At 40.0% G+C, this 21,016-nt stretch overlaps 1 protein-coding gene across 2 annotated transcripts in view; it reads right to left on the bottom strand.

The window, feature by feature from the left end:
- Positions 1 to 20,814, bottom strand: part of st6galnac3 (ST6 (alpha-N-acetyl-neuraminyl-2,3-beta-galactosyl-1,3)-N-acetylgalactosaminide alpha-2,6-sialyltransferase 3) — a 55,814-nt gene extending 35,000 nt beyond the window's left edge. Inside the window, exon 1 of one of the 2 annotated variants that reach the window (XM_020591335.1) lies at positions 20,580 to 20,814. In XM_020591335.1, coding sequence (XP_020446991.1) covers positions 20,580 to 20,681 — 102 coding nt within the window. In that variant the 5' untranslated portion in view covers positions 20,682 to 20,814. Of the gene's footprint in view, positions 1 to 19,746; positions 19,863 to 20,579 lie in introns of those variants that run through there. The other variant, XM_020591336.1, reaches the window with a different exon arrangement.
- Between the last annotated feature and the right edge of the window lie 202 nt (positions 20,815 to 21,016).

Genomic DNA, 21,016 nt, shown 5'->3' with positions numbered 1-21,016 from the left:
ACTTAGACCTCGGAGACTGTGATATTTAAATGACTGCTGCAGATCACTTCCTTCACCAGACTGGAGTGTTATTTAGATGTTATGTTTAGATTTGTTTCATGTGATGCTGCCTTTTAATAATAATCACATTTATTGGCCAAGTATGTTACACACAAGGAATTTGTTTCCGGTACAGAATTGAGGCAGCCATCTGCGGTGCCAACTCACACCGATGGTTCTAACCATTGGGGGCAACTTGGGGGTTCAGTGTCTTGGTCAAGGACACTTTGACATGTGGACTGTAGGCACCGAGATTCGAACCTCCAACTCTCCAGCTGGGAGACGACTGCTCTACCCACTGAACCACTGTCGCCCCCAATTTCAGAAACTTAAAAAAAGCTGAAGAATATATTATTGCAAATTAGTTGGCATAATCAGTTCACATGCTAAGGAAAGGAAACACCTGCATGTGGCAAATAAATACACATCCAAGGGTAGGTTTTGCATTTTAGCTTTGGAGGACTCAGCATTCTGTATCTGTAATCTACAGTAAATCGACACAGTGTGTTGTGTCTGTTTGTTTAGCCGAGCTATTTCATTTCTCTGTCAGGATAACTTAATGTTCTGATATATAGATAACCACAAGGCACATAGCAACGTTTAACAGAGCAAACTACAAAAACAATCTCACCATGGAAACACAAAGGCAGTTTGACACCCTGTGATGTAGGATATAATGTAAAGACTGTGATTGTATTTCACAAGCTTAGGATACAAATACATGTTAACTATGACAGCGTGAATCATGGTGGTGTGAAAAAAAAGTATCCTTCTGAGTCACAAATCCTATGGATCAATGAAGATTATGAAAAGTATATCAGTACTGTCTGACCTGTGCACTCTTGACAGTGAGGTGTCTCTGACGCAGTAGAGCGACATCACAGCATGGAGGGAAGAAAGTGTTAAATTTAGTCATGTTTTTAATTCAACACGTGTAACTGTAACTCGGGTAAACGTTAACTGTAACTCGGGTAAATGCTTCCCGTCAGAACTGATGAAAAGACCCCTGTGAAGCCCTTATTCTCCTCAGATAGTCAATTTGCAAAAATTAACACTTAATCTCTGTTCACTGACACACAATTTTCACTCTCCCTAATGTTACTGAGCCACTGTACTTTAGAAAAGCTGAGATGGCACACAGTTGTAAAGCTGCCATCACTTTTTCAGCCGTCCTAAAAATGTGGCTCCGATGATGGCAATTTGCGTCGATTGGTCCACCGCTTTGGTTAAGGCTGACATATCTTGACTACTATAAAGTGTGCCATAGCAGTGAGTCCTAAAACCCAGAACCCAGTTAGCACTTTTGCACTTCTGGTTCCCTCACCCTGAAGTCTATTGGTTTTTTGGTTTGTTGTACCTGGTACTTTTTACCATACTGACTCTGAGAGACGAGACAGTTCAAGTAACTTCAAAACTCGGTTGGGCTAGCCCCATACTACACAGAAACGTCAACCGAGACGTCTCTGTTACCAGCTTTGCAGCTGGTCATAGCAGTAGTCAAAACATGAAGCAAATCAATGTGTGTGTGTCTGTTGATTAAGTGGTGTGTAGCTAAAAACATTCTCACGACCTCTAGTACATGTCGTGACTTAAACATAAGAACATATTATGGCTAAGGCTACAGTTCTACACGTCATAATAATAATATTAAACACCCTGTCTGCTGACAGTCATCAACTCTTCTCTCTAGTTATCCTTGACCAGATGTACCCTGTAGAAACTCATAAGCATGACTAAGCATTTAACAGTCTAACTAGACATCCTATCTCCACTAAACATTTCTAATACATAAAGTATTTATCTAATTTCTATCTGACTAAAAATACCTAACAGGTTAGACACCTGATATAAGTTCTGTGGTTAACACAAGGCAGATACATTTTTAAGTTTTGTTCTAAAATATATGTCAGTAAATACCCCTGGCAAGCAGGCAAATTCAGGGGTATGGGACAGAAGTGAGGTCACTGAACTTGACCTTTGACCACCAAAATCAAAATCAGTTAATCTTTGAGTCCAAGGGGACATGTTGCAAATTTTAAGAAACTGCCTCAAGGCATTCCTCACATATAGCATTCACAAGAATGGGATGAAAGTGAGGTCATTGTACCATAGCTATCTCCATCAGCCACAGCTGCACTTGTGTTTAGTGTTGTTTAGCAAGTGTTAGCATGCTAACACACTAATGGAGAACATTGTAAATATTATACCTGACCTAACATCAGCATTTTAGCATCGTCAGTGTGAGATTTAGCATGAGGATGTTGGCATTTAGTGCAAAGCACCACCATGCAGCCTCACAGAACCACTAACATGGCTGTAAATGTTTCATTTTGTTTTTAACAACTGTCCACTGGGCACAAATAAAATAATCTACTTTTCTGCTTGAGCATCTCCGTTAATAAAGCAACATCTGGAGCAGCATAGTTTCATATACTGCAAAACAGAATAATGATCATCAGGAAGTAGAAGATATTACAACCTGGTAGAAAGAGCTGAGAGTGATGAATAATGGATAAGAGCTGGAGAACAATGGAGGGTCTCACAGAGGAGAGGCTATTGGCACAGCACAGCTTGACATCAATGCACAGAAGACAAAAAGAATTAGATATAGAAACAAAAATATCTGGTGTGCAACGACATCTCAGAGCCTGAAGTGATGATAGATTTCAGCAGATTCATAGACTTTATTTTTTTGGCACAGGAAACTTCAATAACATGCTGCTAATCTATCAGACAACACCAGTGGGGAGCTCTGGATTTTTAGGAAGGTGGTGTTTCACAGATTCTTTGAAGTTATCTGATGGTGAGAAGATTGGATGTGGCGCGAGGTAATGGTGAAGCCCCCACAGCCAAAGTGCCTGCCTCATCACAAGCACTGATCTCCACCATCAAACGTCCCAGGGGAGATGCTGGAGGTTTCATGTCTTGAGATCAAACGCGTGAGCAGGGGTGGAGTGGATGAAACATGGTGGCCATTTGCTGCCCTGACAAGCTCAATGCATTTTACCAGTTGCATGCATGTTACATCACACATCATTTCATGGCATTACTGCCCATCTTTGATCATAAACAGAGGGGTCTCAACTCTGAGCTTGTAGGAAACAGCGCAAAGAGGACAAATGAGAAATTCTCTATTGCCACTCTATACCTTAAGTATTCTACAAAATAACATAATTTCCTGCAAGAACAGTCTGTTCTACAGTATGTCTGGAAGAAAAAAATGGTAGATCATTTTCAGAAAATGTGCTGTAATAGCTAGTCATCAAGAGTCCATTATGGAGCATGAAACCAATCCCTTATAACGCAAGGGGGTTCTTCAGGAGTGGGGAAAAAAGACAACCCTCGGCTCAGTATTCTGCGCTGCATCATCCATCTGTTCTCATGAGGACAGAAAATTTCCTTGTCTCCTTCAACTTCAATCTGGCCACAAATCACATGGGAAATGATGTGTCAAAGTCTGGAGGCGATTGGAGGGCTCGGCGTGGGCATAGCGGGGCAATGAAGCTCCGCAAGCTTGAATGTGAGACTCATGACTCATATCCTCATTCGCTCATCCATCAGGGTGATCACAAGTCGGCTGTTTGACAGAAGAAGTTGAAAGGCTTGATGCTGAGGAAGGAGCACACTAGCAGAGCAGGGGCAATGGGGACCGTTAACACCAGCAGAGATGTAGCAGAACAGCAATAAAGTTTAAACATTAGCACTTCTGATCAACGTTAAAACATTTTGTTGAGGAATATGACTCCATATGCCGCTGCAATGACCTTGTTTACAACCATCACATCAGACAATGATGGCAATTAACTGCAGTGCCACTTGAAGTTGTAGCCCAGGCACATTTAATTTAACAGACCCAGACCACAAAGCTGTGAGGGGACTATTGTTAAAGGTGCTAAAACCAACTCTGAGGTGGTATTGATCTTTGTTCGCAGACAGACTTTGTGGGATCACTGAGACTCAGGACATGAGGGAGCCATAATTTTCCTCCAGCTTCTCCTGCAGTGAGCCTGTGTGACCAGATTACACATAAGATGGAAAACTATCCAAAAGTTACTGATGACTGCCTCATCTGTTTGTGGCAATGACATAAGTGAATAGACTTTTGTGCAGAAATTCAGCAGTATCTATGGCTGAACAGGAATTAAATACATTTACTCAAATACGGGACTTAAGTATAAACTTGGTGAACTTGTACTCTACTTATGTATTGCATTTTGTGTTACTTTTTCTATTGCTAATATTGTGCTTTTTACTGCACTACATTTATGACTATGGTTCAGTGGGTAGAGCAGTCATCTCCCGGTTGGAGGTTCGAATCTCACTGCGGCGCAACAAAGAACACTTAGTCTTAAAAATGGAAAACCTGAATCATTCATTTAAACATTGGTCTGAAAATGTCCAAACTTAAATATGCCGACTCTAAAAATACTGGAATCACTTCATAAAATACCCATCAAGGGTAATTGTACAATGGATACCTCCACCCCTAAATTCCCTGATAACATAGACAACTGGCGCTGCAGCTGATTATTTTCATTATGAATTCATCTGTAAATATTTTTCTCTCTTTTGATCATTTGCTCTACAAAACTTTAGAAAACTATGAAAAATTACTGATAGTTTCCCAAACCTCATAGTGACAAATATAATTTGTCAGACAAATAGTCCAAGACTCAAAGTTTCCTATTGTAGAAGAAACCCAGCAAATATTCACGTTTGAGAAGCTCCAACCAAAGAATTGTGTCATTTTCTGTGAAAAATAATCTAAAACTCTTATTGTTGGCAATCATGTTTTGTCAACTAATTAACCACGCTATATTTGCAATTCTACAGATGACGTGACCTCAGTATCTTCATAATAATAACAACGCTCTCAGAGGATTTTTTTTTCCTGCACTAAGTACATTTTACCTCTGATATTTAAAGTATTTTGCTTCATAATATTCATGTACTTTATCTTGAGTAATATGTTCAGTGCAGGACCTTTAATTGTATTATTTTTACAGCATGACACCTATACCTGATCCAAATCCTTCCTCCATCACTGACATTAGCATGCTCACATTTATTCTGTTCTACAGGGATCATCAGAGCACAAATGTAAAAGTATGTCTTCCTATGTCAATCAGTGCAGCACTTTCACCACTTAATGTACACCAAATAGGCAATACATTTCTGAATTACAGAATAATCAACAAGCAGTGCCCCATTCACTTGTGTGATGAATGAAAATTAGCTGTTTATTTCCCCATATATATTATGCAATCAAAAATTCACCTCCATCAGACTCTATCTGGGCATGAAGAGAAGGCAATTTCCCACAAAGACTAACGCTCCAGCTCAGTAAACAACAAGACCATGCTGTGGTTCAATCCAAAAAGCTAATCGCAGCGGGTACTGGAATAATGAGACTCAACTCAACCTGAAGAAAATGGCTCATGAAAAAACATATCTGATAGCTATTTTCGAGTGCCTCCTGGGCAATGAGAAGAAAAAAAATTACAAAAAATTACATTTGCAATGCAAAAACGCTGCCTCCCTGGCACCTGATTCTTGCCACCACGGTCCAGTGAGCAGTTAAAATCCAATTTCAATTAGGGCGTTTGAGAAAATATTTACTGAGTCTTTCTCTCTGTCTTCCTCCTCCTCTCGCTGAGTCTTGGTGTTGCTCTCCTGGGCAATAACACAGGAGCATAAACAAAAAGCCAGTCTTGAGATTGCAAGTGGGGTCCAGACACATTACTTAATTTGTGTCATTTTTCCAGCCAAGGTCTTGCTTCAAAACTCATCCAAGTACTAGATAAACTATTCATTTCCCAGGAGGAGAAAGACTAACACGGTTACACACAAGTTCCCCTCCAAATTTCGCCCAGAGGAGTTCTGACTGCCGCAGGAGCTCTGAAAGAGAATTAATAGAATTTGTCGATGTTATTGCATTTAGATTAGGTTTATGGCTATGTGGTTAATTCCATTCATAAGCTATTTACACAAGTCTTGTGGGTTTTTGCTCATCATGGCCATATACTATACTTCATTTTCCACTGATTAAAGATGTATACCTAACCTTTACTTCAGTAAAAGTTGTGATATCTCATTGTAAAAAGAATCAACTACAAGTAAAATTCTAGTCAAGGACAATATCATAAAAATCTGCTAAAAGTACTAGTTATGTCAAATGGGCCCTTGATACAGTGTTGTAGCATTGTAGAATTAGTAACTCTGATGGAATAATGTGTGTGCAGTATGGAGGAAACTACTTTATGAAATGTTAATCTGCAAGAACATTTCAACTTCATCTGAATTTAAATTCACAGTACTTATTTAAACAGTGTTCTAGAAATGTGTCCGTGTCTTGGAACGTCACTTTATCAGATTTGTGAAAAAGTGATTTCCAAAATGTGTCTATACAAACTGCTTTGTGTTGAAAACACTCTGCTATACTGGCAGATTTTTTCCACTTATGATAAAACAACTTTAAGCACTCAACAACAATAGAAGGACCATAGACCTCATCATTTTACCGCATTAATAAACTAAGTTGATCTAATGCTAAGAAAAAGCAGGGCATGTTTCTACACATGCTGCATTCATTCAGCATTCAGAGGTGGCACAATGGATGCCAAAGCATGAATGATGGAGCAGGAGCAGCAAAGTTCATCACCCATCAGGGAAGTCTGCAGCCTGCTGGTCCCTGCAGAGCCCAGCAGAGGGGGCAGTCACCTCACATAGCCGCTGCGTCGCACCCAGAGGGCACCAGAGGAGCGCACCTATAACCTCTCATCTTAGGCAAAGACTTCTGACTAAAGCTATGGTCTAAAGAAACCTTCAGAGTCACTCCCCTTTTTACACAGTTACAAAGCATCCATCAGCCAGAAGGCAGGAGGCTGATTTTCTGACTGAAAACACCAGAGCAGCCACATGCAAAGCTCTTTACTCTGTAAATCCAAACAATAAAGCTCATACATTTACACTTTAGAGTCTGTCAGCAGTCTCTCTCACAAAAATTGCTTTTTGTTACATCATGCTAATTTGCAAGTTGGCAGATTCATTCACCAACATTGCACAATAACATCTTCATCACAGGAGTGCAAGATAAACATATTAACATGAGAAGGAGCCAAAATTCTGGACAAGGAACCACCAGTCTGTTGTACTTTTACAAACGTGTGGAGATTTAGCTTCAGCACAAGACTAGCAAAAGGCACATGATTAGGAGCACAATCGAGCCAAACGTTAATGGGTCCCAGCTTCTCAAATGTGATCATCTGCTGCTTTTCTCTGCTTTGCATCACAGTAAATCAAATATATATTTGAACATATTTGGATTTTAAACAGTTGGTTTGGACAAAACAGGACATTTGAAGGTGTTTCCTTGGGCTCTTTCAATCAGTATCGCTAACCCTTAGACTTTGTGTTACTTATTTATCTACTTTATATTTCATTTGTATTTTGTGGCATTCATGTGGACGGCAAAGTAATAATTTCATTGTACAGGGAAACACGTTTCCTAACTGTGCATATGACAAATAAACACTGGACTTCTATGTGATTATAGCATTGACGTGAAAATGTGATGCATCAGGTTTTTATTATTTTAAACTGGCCAAATAACACATCCAATTACTTCGGTTAATGGATATGTGGACAACAAGACCATGATGAAAACTCCACCTAATGGTGAGACTGTTTTCTTATTTTCTATGTTAGTTTGTGCAAATGAAAGTATTATGTTTCCCTCCTCCAGTACTATAACAGAACATTCTGATGCTGCTGCCCTTGGTGCATACTTCCCTTGTATCACCCTTGTCAGTGATGACACATGAAAAGAAAATCCTTCAATCCAGGTCTGATGAGCACCGGTAGTAAATCATTAGGGAACAGAGAATCTTCACCTGCACCCAAAAAGGAGTCTGTTTGTTTTTATGTGGCTGAAATTCTGCAGGGGGCAACAATAAGGAGGAAACACCCTTTTGATCCACTTGTTTTTTAGTGCAAATGCCAGTTTTAATGGATAAATATGGACGCACGCATGTGTACCTGTTATCGCCACATGTGCAGTCTTGTGCACAGCTGTGTCAGGAAAGCAGTGAAAACCCATTTCACTAATGCATATCTGATAGCAAATGGAACACAAGCCACACAAGGATAATGGATTAAAAGCTCACAGCATTCAATTCCCCTCTTGGATCCAGCAAACATTTGGGATGAGGTGAAAAAAACAGCACCATATGTTCAGAGAAAGTGTTTGGTGAAGCTCTATGCTCTACTGCGTATATGGGCTGATGCTCGCTCGCTTGAGAACTTGTCAAAGTGGAAAAAGAAACAACTTCTCTGTGGCGTTTTGAGAAGACGAGAAACTGAGCATGTGTGAGTAGATAAGTCAAAAATAAAGCACAGAGAGATTTTATATTTCTAAGTTATCCTGTTGCCATAAAGACAAAGCTGTGGTTTCTCCCTTTGTTTCATTTGCCATGGATGCCTCTGCCATGGGAAACATGGATAATGTGCTGTGATGTAATGTCTACTCAAGTTACTCTACTCAGACTATACAATCTTAAGGCACTATACTCCCATCCCATCCTGGGCTTCTGGGAAATGGTGATCATTAAAGCCAGTATAGAGAAATAATACGTTAATGTCAATAATACATCCTTTAAAAAATATATACATCATTATAGTGTGAGCAAATGTAGTGAAACACAACATACCAGAGGGCTGCATTCTAAGGATGGATTTTTAGTTATTAGCCAGATTAGAAATCTCAGTGGGATCTTGAATGGGCTTTTCTTTCTTTCCAGAACACAACCCTGAAGTTCCAGTTTCACTTCGGCTGCCTTTATTAAACAAAAGAAACCAGTGTGTGAGGACAGGGACAGCCTGACTCTGAAGATACAGTTAGACCACCTGCTCCCATCACTTGTGCCTTATGGCAGAATGGAGACTAAATGTGGCAAAAAGCTAAATGTTCCCTGTCCTGTAATATCTGCAATGTCTATTGTGGAGGGTTACATTTAGAAGGGACGAGGAGCCACAATGTCCAATCACAGAAAATGACTTGAACAAGAGCTATTTTAGCCATTGCAGCTTTATCCTATTGTAATATACGAGTTTGTACGTGGCCAGCAGGCAGAGGAGACTGCACCATTGGTCAAGGACAAATCTACTGTACTGTATAGGAAGAACTCAGATGCTCTCCATCCAGCACAGATGTCTTCTCCTTAGGCCACCAGTCACGAATACAGACACCCAGACCCAGTTGGCAAGAGAAACTTGCAAAAACACAATTAAACTGAAACGCACAGGCAGTAAAGAGCAGATGCTGCACACCAAGTTTTGTATTTCTATGTAGTACTTGACAGCAGAATAGCAATTATTCTCCCTGTCTCTTTGTGTTTGAAGGGCGAACGCAGAGGGAATCTGGCTGTTGAGGAAAACATCGACCGCAGAAAATCCATTTCAATTTGCCAAATGTCAGTGCAGGATTACTGACATTTAGCAACTGATATTTCCCCTGAAACTCTATGGTATCCCTCCATAACTCTATAATAGCGCCTCATCTCATTGATAGTGATTACAATGCAAAACACACACACATCTCAGAGTCCAAAACGATTAGACAGACAGGCAGATGGGGTACGTCATCTGTAGGATGAGGAAACAAACAGTGTCGCCAACTTACTTCTCCACTTGACTAAACAGACGCCTGGCCTCTGGAGAGATTTTCCTAAAGGCATTATTTGTTAAAGAAATGTGTCTGACAAGGAAAGTTCTCTTCAAGGCTGCCAGAGACGGAAAGCAGCACCGCACATTGAATTTTCAAGTGGCTCAGCAATGAAGAGAATCCGTACTGTTTGGAGTTCGGCCCTCAGAGGGATGATGACTAAGATACCTTGAAGAGGAAAAATGCATTGTTCTCACTGGAAAGACCTTCTTCAGCAGCTTTTGAACAAATACACTACTCAGTCTTTTCATTCAACAGAAGAAGAAAAACAAAAATAAGTGAAGAAAAAAGAAAATACTCCAAATATTCACACTTTAAGGACATGTGTGGTGACTTTCTGTATTTTTCTTATGGTTAGCAAATCCCATAAAACATCAAAGCAACATTAAATGTATCTTGTGAACAAATTTTGGCTTTGTGTCCAGAAGCAGATTTAGCTTGTCTACGCCACAGAGCTCCATTGTTGTCCAAAAACAATTAAAAATACAAAAAATGAACATAAATTATGAGCACATTGTAATAATGATGATGATGATGACTTTCACAGTCTCTGGAGAGGCCACTGACAACACAATTCTGTCTACCTGGCTTTGCTAGTTGTTGTACTACATTTAACAATACAGTGACTTTGTACTAAGCCATTTACCGCTTATGGGAGGGGGCCTGATCGATACAACAGCTTATCAATAGCCTATTTGTCTGACACACCAGAAGAAGTTGTTGGACTCAACTTTGTGAGCTGAAATATAACAAAAGAGAAAATACAACAGAGAAGTGCCCAGACGGAGTGACTGAGGGGAACAGTGGAGTCACTAACATAACCCCATTGACTGGCAGCGGGGCACGGAGCAGCCCAAACAGAACAGGAGACCAGTGGTGCAGCTGTGTTCAGTGCTCAGCAACACCAACTGAGGCATAAAAAGGTACAATCTGGAGCCTGTACTGCAGGAGCTGCAAAATGGGAGAAGCCAGGATGAAGTGTCATGTGTCACACATCACCCTGGCCGCTCAGCACACCTGAGGCCTAGAGCGGTGTGACTTTCGTAAGGGTGTACAAAATAAACTGACACAGAATCCAAAGGGGAAAAATGGATGCCGGTAATCGTGTCTCCCAGACATTCCTACAACCAGGTACATAGCACTTCATCTTCTAATGCTGACATTGGTTACAATCCAAACTATGTTGCCCTGCATGCTCACTGGCTTCTACCTTACAGGAAATACTCTCTAGACACTGTGCAATTCATTGCAAGTCTTACTCTGTGGAGCTGTTTCTGAGCAGAGTGAAGGATAAATTCATTGTTGTTTTTGTCTTTTCAGAGGATTTCTTTGACAGTAAGCAAGAAACAGAAAATTGTCAGTCTCATCTCTTATTTACAGTTGAAACAGTCGATTAATGGATTGCTCGATCAATAGAAAACTAAGAGGATGCTCCCGCTATTTAGTAATGCATTTTCATAAAGCTGACAAACATGAAAAAGACAGATTCTAGCTCTGTGAGCCATACTTAGTGGGGCTGAATGCTAATGTTAGTGCCCCAACATGTTCCCAGTTACAATGGTACCAAGCTAATGTTTAGCAGGTATGTTCACTATCTTATTTCAGTGTGTTAGCATGCTAAGATTTTGCTATATATCACTAAACACAAAGTACATCTGAGGCTGAATGTCATTAGTTTTAAGGAAAAATCATAATGGACAAATTAAATTTCTGAACCTAGATTGATGGACTGCCTCCTTAGTCTACACCTATTTTGATAATTTAATAACTGTCTCTGTCCATTTTCAAGCAAAAATGTCACTTCCCTAATGATTAATGATGAATTCCAGGGCATGAGCCCAAACCCTTCTCTAAACATATGTCAGGATGACGTTTCATGGCAGTGAGTGCCAAGCAGAGGAGAGGATTTGTCTTCCTGAGCTGCAGAACAAATAAGATATGTTGGATCAGATAAAGACATGTCCTTTCTCTCTCTGAAACTTTATGGTCAGAGTTTGTATTGAGGAAAAAAAAAATCTGAGCCAACTGAATCCTTTTCATTCTATGCTGCAGACATTTCCCTGAGATTTCTAATCACAAAAACATGCAAATGATATTTGCCGGCACGGTTTTTTGTTTTTCATTGATTCTCTTAGATTGTCGACGTTCTCTTGAAGAACAGCATTCGAAAACTTTGGCAAAGCAGCTGCTGCACATGATAAACAAACCAGCCAGGTGAATCGAACGCCTCCGCTATGTGGCACACGCAGGTGTTCACTCTGCAAAATAACAATAAAGTTTACAGAGCCGATTCAATCAAAGCCTCTGTGGTGCTGCTGCTCTGTGTTGGCAAATCTGAGGAATGGGAAATATAGCATTCAACGTGTGTGTGTGTGGGTTAGGGGGACTGGGGGGTGGCAGTGTCAGTATCAACAACAAAAACAAAAAACAGCAGCACACACCTGCGGTCATCAGGGAGCTAAATAAGAAGCTGGACAGATAAAACCATCACAAAACCTCCAGTGAAACCTCAAACACTACAGTATGACTCGACACACAGCAGTACAAGATCCTCACAAAACAACAGCAGGCTCACTGAACAGATGCAACACCACCCAGGGTACATTTGGAACCTCAGCTTATTTCCTTTTTTCATAATGACCAAAACAACAGAACGTTCCAGGGCACAGGCGAGCATAAAAGCAAACAGGATTACATTTTCTGGGGAAAAAACTGACTGCACTTTATTTAATGCCCTCACTTATCCAACAGTCTATATTTGTGTCTGTCAACCTCTTCAGTTTTTGAAGGCAATCAGCCTCTCTGTGCACTGCCTGGCTTCCACCTGGGATAATAACAGTGGCACTGAACCCTTTTATTAGCTAGCTTGGTCAACAACTCTCAGTTCCATACTGTGAGCAGACCTGGCTCCTACTGAGCACATCCCTGACCTTATAGCACAACCTGACACTTCAATAAGAGAGAGCAGAGGAGAGGAGAGTGAACCAAAGCCAGGATATCTGTCAAGGATATCTGATGCTGTATTTGACATGCACAGTTCAGCATCAGGATGGAAATAAATCCTAACACGTCAAAGTAATAAATTAAATTGGTCTGGAGGAAGTGGTCTTGACGCAGAGCTCGCAGTTGGACTACACTAATGCAATTACAGGGATTTTCTGCTTGGTCAGAGGCCTGGTTCAAGGGTGGAGTGCAGAACGTTCATGTGAGCCTCACAGAATCAGTCGTTTGTCAGGGAAACAGCCAAGCTTAATCTTGCCTCCTCACTGTCTGAAAAAGCTGTTGAGACACAGCTGTGAGATCGAGGAGATTCTGCACTTTTGATTGATCAAACTAAGCTTTGCTGGTTTGGATTCTTGAATTCTCTGGGGCAAGAATTCATTTTTGAGAGTGTGTTTTGCTTTCTACAAGAGCAAAACTACAATAATAGAGCAAAAGTCTAAAGAATAATTTTACTTCCCCACAAAAAGCTAGGACAATTGGATAATCACCTTTATTTGGCCATGTACGTTACACACAAGGAATTTGTTTCCGGTACAGAACCGAGGCCGCCATTTGCGGCACCAACTCACACCGATGGCTCCAAACATCAGGGGGGGCAACTTGGGGGTTCGGTGTCTTGCCGAAGGACACTAAAAGGTTAGGCTCACTTCAGCATGGCAAACACTTGAACCATTCTTTTAGGGTATGGACAATCTCCTCCTGCTGCCCCTTTTCATTCTTTCTGGATTCTTTTTTGGTGATTTGGACATCATTTCTGAGCAACATCCAAGTTTATGGAGAACTCAACTTCTTATCAAAAATGGCCCCTGTGCCAACGGGCTGTTGGGCCTTGGCAAGAGTACACAAAGCCCCCAAGCTTTGCCAAGTATACCAAGTGTGTTTGTGTGTGTAACAGGGGTCCCTCGCCAAAAATAATACAGCAGTGCTGCAGCACGCTCAAATGAATCCAACTGCCTGGGAGTTGTAATGACGTTATGTCAAATTAAAACAAACAGAAGACACAAGTGCTAATAAATATGGTAAAAACAGCTTGGAAAGTGCACCAGGGAAGACTCTTAAAACCTAAAAAAAAAAAAAAAAAAAATGCTGCACTGAATCAGTCTTTGTTCCCTCTGTGGAAAATTCTCTTCACTATGATGTAAACTGTACTCGTGGCAAAACAGTTGATTAACTACATGGCAGATGGACAGAAAATGAATCAACAGCAAGTTTGATTAGGGCTGCAACTAACAATTATTTTCATTACACAGTAATCTACCAATCATTGTATCATTAATCACTTCATTAGTTTGTATGTAAGACATTACAATGAAGTCAAAAATGGATGTCACATTTCACTGAAGTCCACTGTGAGGTTTGCAAATTGCTTTTGTGTCTGATTAACAGTGCAAAACCAAAAAAGATTCAGTTTAATGTAAGACAAGCAAAAAGCATCACACGTTTACATTTGGCACCATCAATAGTTTTGGCATTTCTGCTTGAAAAATGTCTTCAAAACAATTAAAACAGTTGCAGTTGCATATTTTCGGCAGATCAACTAATTCAAATAATCATTTCAGCTCAGGCAAAAATACCCAACAGTCGCTGGTTTGAGCTTATCAAATGTCAAGATTTGTTGCTTTTCTCTGTTTTATATCTTTGTAAATATTTTAGGGTTTTGGACCGTCAGACAAAACAGGAGATCTGATGATGTCACCTTCGGCTTTATAAACTTGCAACTGGCATTTAGCCTTATTTTGTAAATAATGCACCACAGAGTCAAGAAAATGACAACCAGGTTGATCAACAAGGAAAACAAATGTTAGCTGCAGCCCTAATGCAACATAAAACTTACACATATGCCTTTCTGATTTGTTTTCTTGCCACATTGGAAACATTTCACTTCCCTACCAATACACAGTATCTCAGAACTTGAGCAGGTGGTTCAACAGTCATCAGGCTACGTCACATTTCATACAGACCGAGCAACCATCAGTCACACCTTCATACATACACAGCATGGAGTCCCTCCGGTGTTTGTCATTTCCATGTTGGCAAATCGCTTCCTGGATCATAAACTAGCCCAAAACTGCAGAGTTGGTCCAGGGACCCATGAGGGCCGGACGACGCCATCTGACCACCAACAATCTGCCGTTTTGGCAACACAGTCTCGCAAATTGTACTGAAAGCATTCAGTCGCTTAATCTTCATCTACACAGAGGAGTACACGTCTGAGAGGCGGGTTACACATCTTAATCCTCAAAGTGTGCGTGATCCATTAATCCCTAAGGAACTCGCTGTCCAAGGGCCGCTGACTGCTGGGAAATGCTACTGAAAGAAGTGAACTTAATGAACTGTGCAAGCTGTGTGGATCCACAGCAGAGCTGAGATGATTTAGGAGAAGCTCGAGATGATTCATGGCAACCTGAAAAACTGCATTGAATAAAGAAATTAACTTTTCCAATCGCCATGAAATTATGCCTCCCATTTTTTCACAATTTTCTTGATATTTCACAGAATAAATCTAAGAAGAAAATTTGCCAAATTTACCAACATTTGCCTACAGTATGTCTATTTTTTGTTTGTTTGTTTTTTCCCTATAACAAGACACCTTATGGAGGCACTTGTTTCTTGGACTGAAAGCCAAATCAGTAACAAAAGCTGGGACTTCACTCTTTTGAACGCCAAGATTTAATTTAAGTGAAAGAAGCCCTCTTAATTATAACATGTCTGCACTTTCTTCAGCTGTCTATGGGTGAATGACAGATTAATAACTACACTTCATTTTTGTATTTTTGCTCTGTCCTTTTGTTTTTGGGTAATTAAAATATAAAACGTCAACCTTGACATTTATGCTTCACAGAGCTCCTCTGTGAATACATGCACAGTAGTAATAGGGACTATGGCCCAGAGGTTCTTTGTGAGTGACATGTAATTTTACGTTGCTGACCATAACTGCAATTACAGAGTGGAGTTTAATTTGTCAGCTGTCATAGTACTTTCATTCATTAAGCTCAGGGTGTCTTTTCTTTGTATTTTGTCCAAATTGAGGTGAAGAGGGGAACAGACACAAAACAAAGAGCCAAGACAATGACCAGCGCTGGCAGTGTCAGCAGAGTTCAAGCACCCTGAATCTGCAGAGTGGCGCATGATTAAACCACCCAGGATTAGAGACTACCTGCTCAACACAACTCCCTCCACACACTGTGTGGAAGCCACTGAGGAGATGCAAATGACAGTGCATGGGAGGGACAGTTCCTGAGAATATAAAGTCCCAGGGACTTCCTGGTGAGAACGCACCTCAAGACTTCCTTTTCACTGGAAAAGAGATTCTGATATTTCAATTCTCCTCATGTTTTGTTTTAGAAAATATAAACTATGATGACACTGTGGTTAGTGTGTTTATTTAAAAAAAATGTTTCAAAACAGTATAAAACATTTTTGATCATATTTGTGGAACTGTGTCTGTCAGTAGAACAGGAAACAACAAAACTTTCCAGGCTCTTAGTATTTGGAGCATTTACCTACAGCGGCTATAATTCACATTTTTATAACAACATCATAAGTAATGACAATGTGAAAATGTGACCTATGTGTATGGCCCGACTCTGCAGCTCCTCATCAGCAGAACTTTATGACGACTTTCGGCTTATTTTTTAGCTGTCCATCTGAAACTTCACTGCTCTGATTCACTCTCACTACTCTCGTCATTTTGCATCAAGCTGTTTTCAACCAATAAGTACATAACAGGATATATGTATGCTGATTGCTAGAAAAAAAGGAATTTTACTTTCAGATTGACTTTAAGTATTAATACTGAAGTTAAGAAATGTTTAAGTTCATTTCACATATGTTTATTCATCTTGTTCCTGATGTACACTGAATTTGGATGGATTTTTCATTCAGTAAAACTGAACTTCTTCCACAAAGCAACATTAAAAAGTATCAAGACTTCAAGTAATAGTATTTTTGTATGATGGTATCAGCTAAAATGTTGGTAACTGATCCATCTATTCTAGGATTAAAAATGAATTTAAGAGCTCATGTGCAGCCAGAGTGAAAACTATAAAACAATGGATTCCCAAAGGTCACACCTGAAGTTGGCACTTAAGAGCAGAAACCGATGAAGGGAGAGAATGGTACAAAGGGAAAAGTGAGCACAGATCTGAAAAGATTTATTCAACACCATGCTGGTGCCCTGCACTTTCTCTAATACTGTAGCGGGGCACTTTTTTCTTATCAGCCTGACTTCTGCTGTACCGCATCCACATGGGACACAGGGGACTCACACAAGTGCCATTTATCCCTGCAACTCTTTAAGAACTGGGACACTCACTGTATCCCCACACCTCTTGACACACACAGGTGAGTGTGTGTGCAGGCACTAATTAATTAGAAACCTTCCTTGTTCATGTGTTTGTGTAATTTCTGCTTGTGTGCACCGGCGTGAACCCGTCACAACGAGCCACTTCTTTGGCCTCGTTCTGCCACATGTAGTTAGGAACAACAGCAGCGTCATCATCTTTTGATGAGACATGATGGAGAGCTCCTCCTGAACAATTAAGATGGAGGACAGCAGCAGCCTTCCCCTGCTCAAGCAGTTCTTCACACATGAAATAGCTCTAATTAAAACACAAGCTAACAAAGGGGGGGACCAGCACATGAGATCTCCCTCTGCAGGCCTCTCTCACCAATTAGAGAAAGGAAGTGAATAGCAGAATGCAAGTTAAACTACTCTCAGTGACATGAACCATACTAGGGCAGGTTGGGAGGTTAAGAAATGCATCCTCTCATGCACCTGCACACATTAGGTGAATCTCAATTCTCTTATTTTATCATTCCTCTGTCCTGGACCCTCACTTGACTTGGACATTGTTCCAGTCCGCCATAATGAAGGGTGTCTCAAAGCTCTTATTTCTGCTCTGAGGAGCATAAATTAATAATTAAATTTAAAAAATGTTTGTACAATTATGTACAAAATGCCTAAATCACATATTGAAATCAGTGCTTCCTCTGCAGTTGCTCAAACTCAAGCGTCAACATTTCTTTGGCGTTACAACAATGTAAGCTGTCACCGTTTCCTTGGAGACAGCTGCATGTCTAGGTTTAGCAGGTAAACAAGCTTGAGTAATGGTGGCCACAGCAGCTAAAAGTGACAAAATAACTCCAAAGAAATGCAGTCATGTTACCTCTGTGAAATGGTTCAGTTTTGCAAAGTGTAACATGCAAGTGACCGTCATGCTTAGTAAAGGTCAGGAGGTTACAAAGTAGCCATTGTGACTGTTATAAATCACAGAGGGATTTCACACAAAACTCAGTAGAGGATAGAAAAGGCACAAACAGCTGTAGAAAAGGTACAAAAACTGTTGTATTCCTTGTTGGAGTATTATGGGAATATTATACAATGAACAATAAAAACTATGAAGTAACAACAACGTCATTAAACACACTAATGGCCTCACACAGTGGCGGACCGTTGGTTCAGTGGTTATTTCACAGTCTTGCTGAACCTGACCCTGTCAACTGGATTCTTCCTCTGTGGTATCATCTCGCTGCAAGCAGTATATAGTTTTGATAAAGAGTACTGAGTTCTAAACAGGTTTTGTCTCAATTTCATTTAAACAGAAAAAAAAACTATTCAATTAATGAATCTTCCATAGCACTGAAAAAAAAAAGGAATAAAGATAAAATTTTTTGACCATGATCACCTAACTCTACTGTAGCCTGAAGTTAGAATTATAAGGATTTAAATTAGACATTTAGTTGTGGTTAATTAATAATTTAATAATTTTTTATTTATTCATTTTAAAAGCCTGTGAATGTATTGTCCTCATAAAGAAAGACAAATACGCCTGTGTTTGTGTGTTTGGGTTCAAGTAGTGCGACAGTTACATGATGCGAGTGTGTGAGCAAGTACTGGATGTTCCTGTGAAAGCCACTGAGACACACTCACATGCACACACATCACAGCTGAACAAAACACAGTGCTCAAAGCACACAAATGAAATGTAATGCACATTTTGTAATGCAAGCCACTGTAGTTGTTTATATGTTAGCGTGTGTTAGGGATCAAGTGGTGTAATGTGTGTGCACTTTAATTAAGCAACAAGCTCTCATCATTCAACCACAGCTTCCAGCTTCACTGATACAGCAATTTGCTGCTTGTGTCTGTTATATCTTTCTAAATGGAACATCTTTGGCTTTAAACTGCTTGTTAAACATTAACTATCTGAAGATGTCATACTGAACTCTGGGAAACTGCCATTTTTTAGTATTTTCTGACTTTTATAGAGGAAAACTGCTATTTGCACAATCAAAGTATTAATAATATTGTTGAAATGATTAGATGGGTGATCAAAAATAGATCTATTAACCATTGTAGTCATTTAAAAAGCAAAAATGTCAATAAACCTTTGGCTGTAACTTCTCCAAGGGGAGGGTTTGCTGCTTTACTCTGCTCTAATATTTTTGGGTTTTATATTGTTGGTCAGACATGACAAACTATCTGACAATGTCACCAAGAAATATAAGAAAATACTATTTTCACCATCTTCTGACATTTTATAGAGAAACATCTAGAAAATATTAAACAGATTAATTACTTTTCTAACTAATCACAAATGGAGTGTTTATGACATGTATGACCAACTGCATTTTAAGATCTGCCAGTGCTGTTGATGTCAGCATTTGTAAATTACTTAAATCATGTGAACTGAACCGACCTCCCTGAAGAGAAAGGGAAAATGGGAAATTAGTTTTTAAACTTTCTCATCTTTGAACACCTCTCTTTATGGTGTCCCTTTGTTTTGATCTCTTCACATTAATACGCGAACATGCCAAGAAGGATGTTATTTACACAGCTGGCTAGCATACAGCTTAGCCCAGCAATAATAAATGTTGATAGGTTGGATAGCCCTACATACACGGAGATCATCTTCTGTCATCGATCGAAACTGAAACTTGCCGAACGTTTTAACTCCATACCACCATATCACATCACTCACCCAATTTCTGAAGGTATTTTCCGAATCCTCACATACTATTCTAAAGATACGACATTAAAATAATTAGGTTCAGTCCAGTAAAAGTACGAATTTTGTATTTTTTTTCTAGAGAGGGGATTTACTTTGCCGAAATGATGGCGACAGGAAACTACGTCATCTCTCTCGCTTTTTGTGGAAGTAGTACACATGTTTTGTTGAAATCTATACTATTGTTATTGTATTGTTGAATGTATTGAAAAAAATAAGTGAAGTTATTATTTAAATAATATATTGATTAACTCAAGCCGCTTTCACTCAAAGAGTGACGTCATTTCCTGTCACCATCTTTCTTAACTAAAAAGAAACTTTCTGAACCGAGAAACTGATTGAAATTATATTTTTCCTGAACTGAACCGGATTACTTTTTTTATTCCGCATAGATAGAGGATTCTATGAGGATTCGGGAAATACCTTCAGGAATATAATGAGTGTTATGAAACGTTCTGCAAGTTTCAAGTTCGAACGCTCACGGATGATCTCTGTGACTCCGGTGTATGTGATACATGATAGTCTCAAAAGGCGGCGAAAACGTGGACTGAATGCAAAACTCAAACAGGGCCTGGTTTCCTCTCATATCACAAATTCAAACAGTAGGCCAATCCTGCAGCCACCAAAGGAGGGGTAATTACCTCCATGCAGCATCACCACCTGGCTCACATTTCACTCTACATCTGTTAAAACGCACACTGATGTAAAGACAACCACATCGAGAGCTCCGTTTCTGTATGTGTGTGTGTTTCCCCTTTTTTTCTTCTCTTGAATTTGATGCATGTGAGAGTGAAACCTCCACTTACCTTCCACATCCAGGCCATTCTTATTTCTACGCAGACAATGGTGAACCGCTTGTTTTTGTGAGCTCTAAAACACCGTTCAACGCGTCCCGATTCCAAACGCATTTATTCATGTGTGCATAAGACTACACGCAGATGTGGTGCGGGTACACACTAGAATAGGCTCCATAAATATTAGAGAGTACCGTTATTCGTCTCCTATCTCCGCTCCTTTTTCTCTCATGGAGCTGCTGGGACCTAGAATGACTCTGCGCTGCTATTGGCCGGCACAGACGCAGAGCCCCACCCCCTTCTCGAGTCAGGTGATTCAGGATAGCAAGGAAGTCCAGCATAGCAGTATGGAGGGAGCAGGCTCATTATCTTTCTTTTTTAGTTAAATATTTTTATATGTGAAATAAACAAGGCATAATCTGAACCTTTGAGACAGGTTATTGTGAACA

This window comes from Monopterus albus, unplaced genomic scaffold (assembly GCF_001952655.1).
Source record: "Monopterus albus unplaced genomic scaffold, M_albus_1.0 scaffold14.1, whole genome shotgun sequence".
Classification (NCBI taxonomy): Eukaryota; Metazoa; Chordata; class Actinopteri; order Synbranchiformes; family Synbranchidae; genus Monopterus; species Monopterus albus.
Note: the sequence above shows the minus strand (reverse complement) of the source record. Positions and strands in the feature narration are given on the sequence as shown.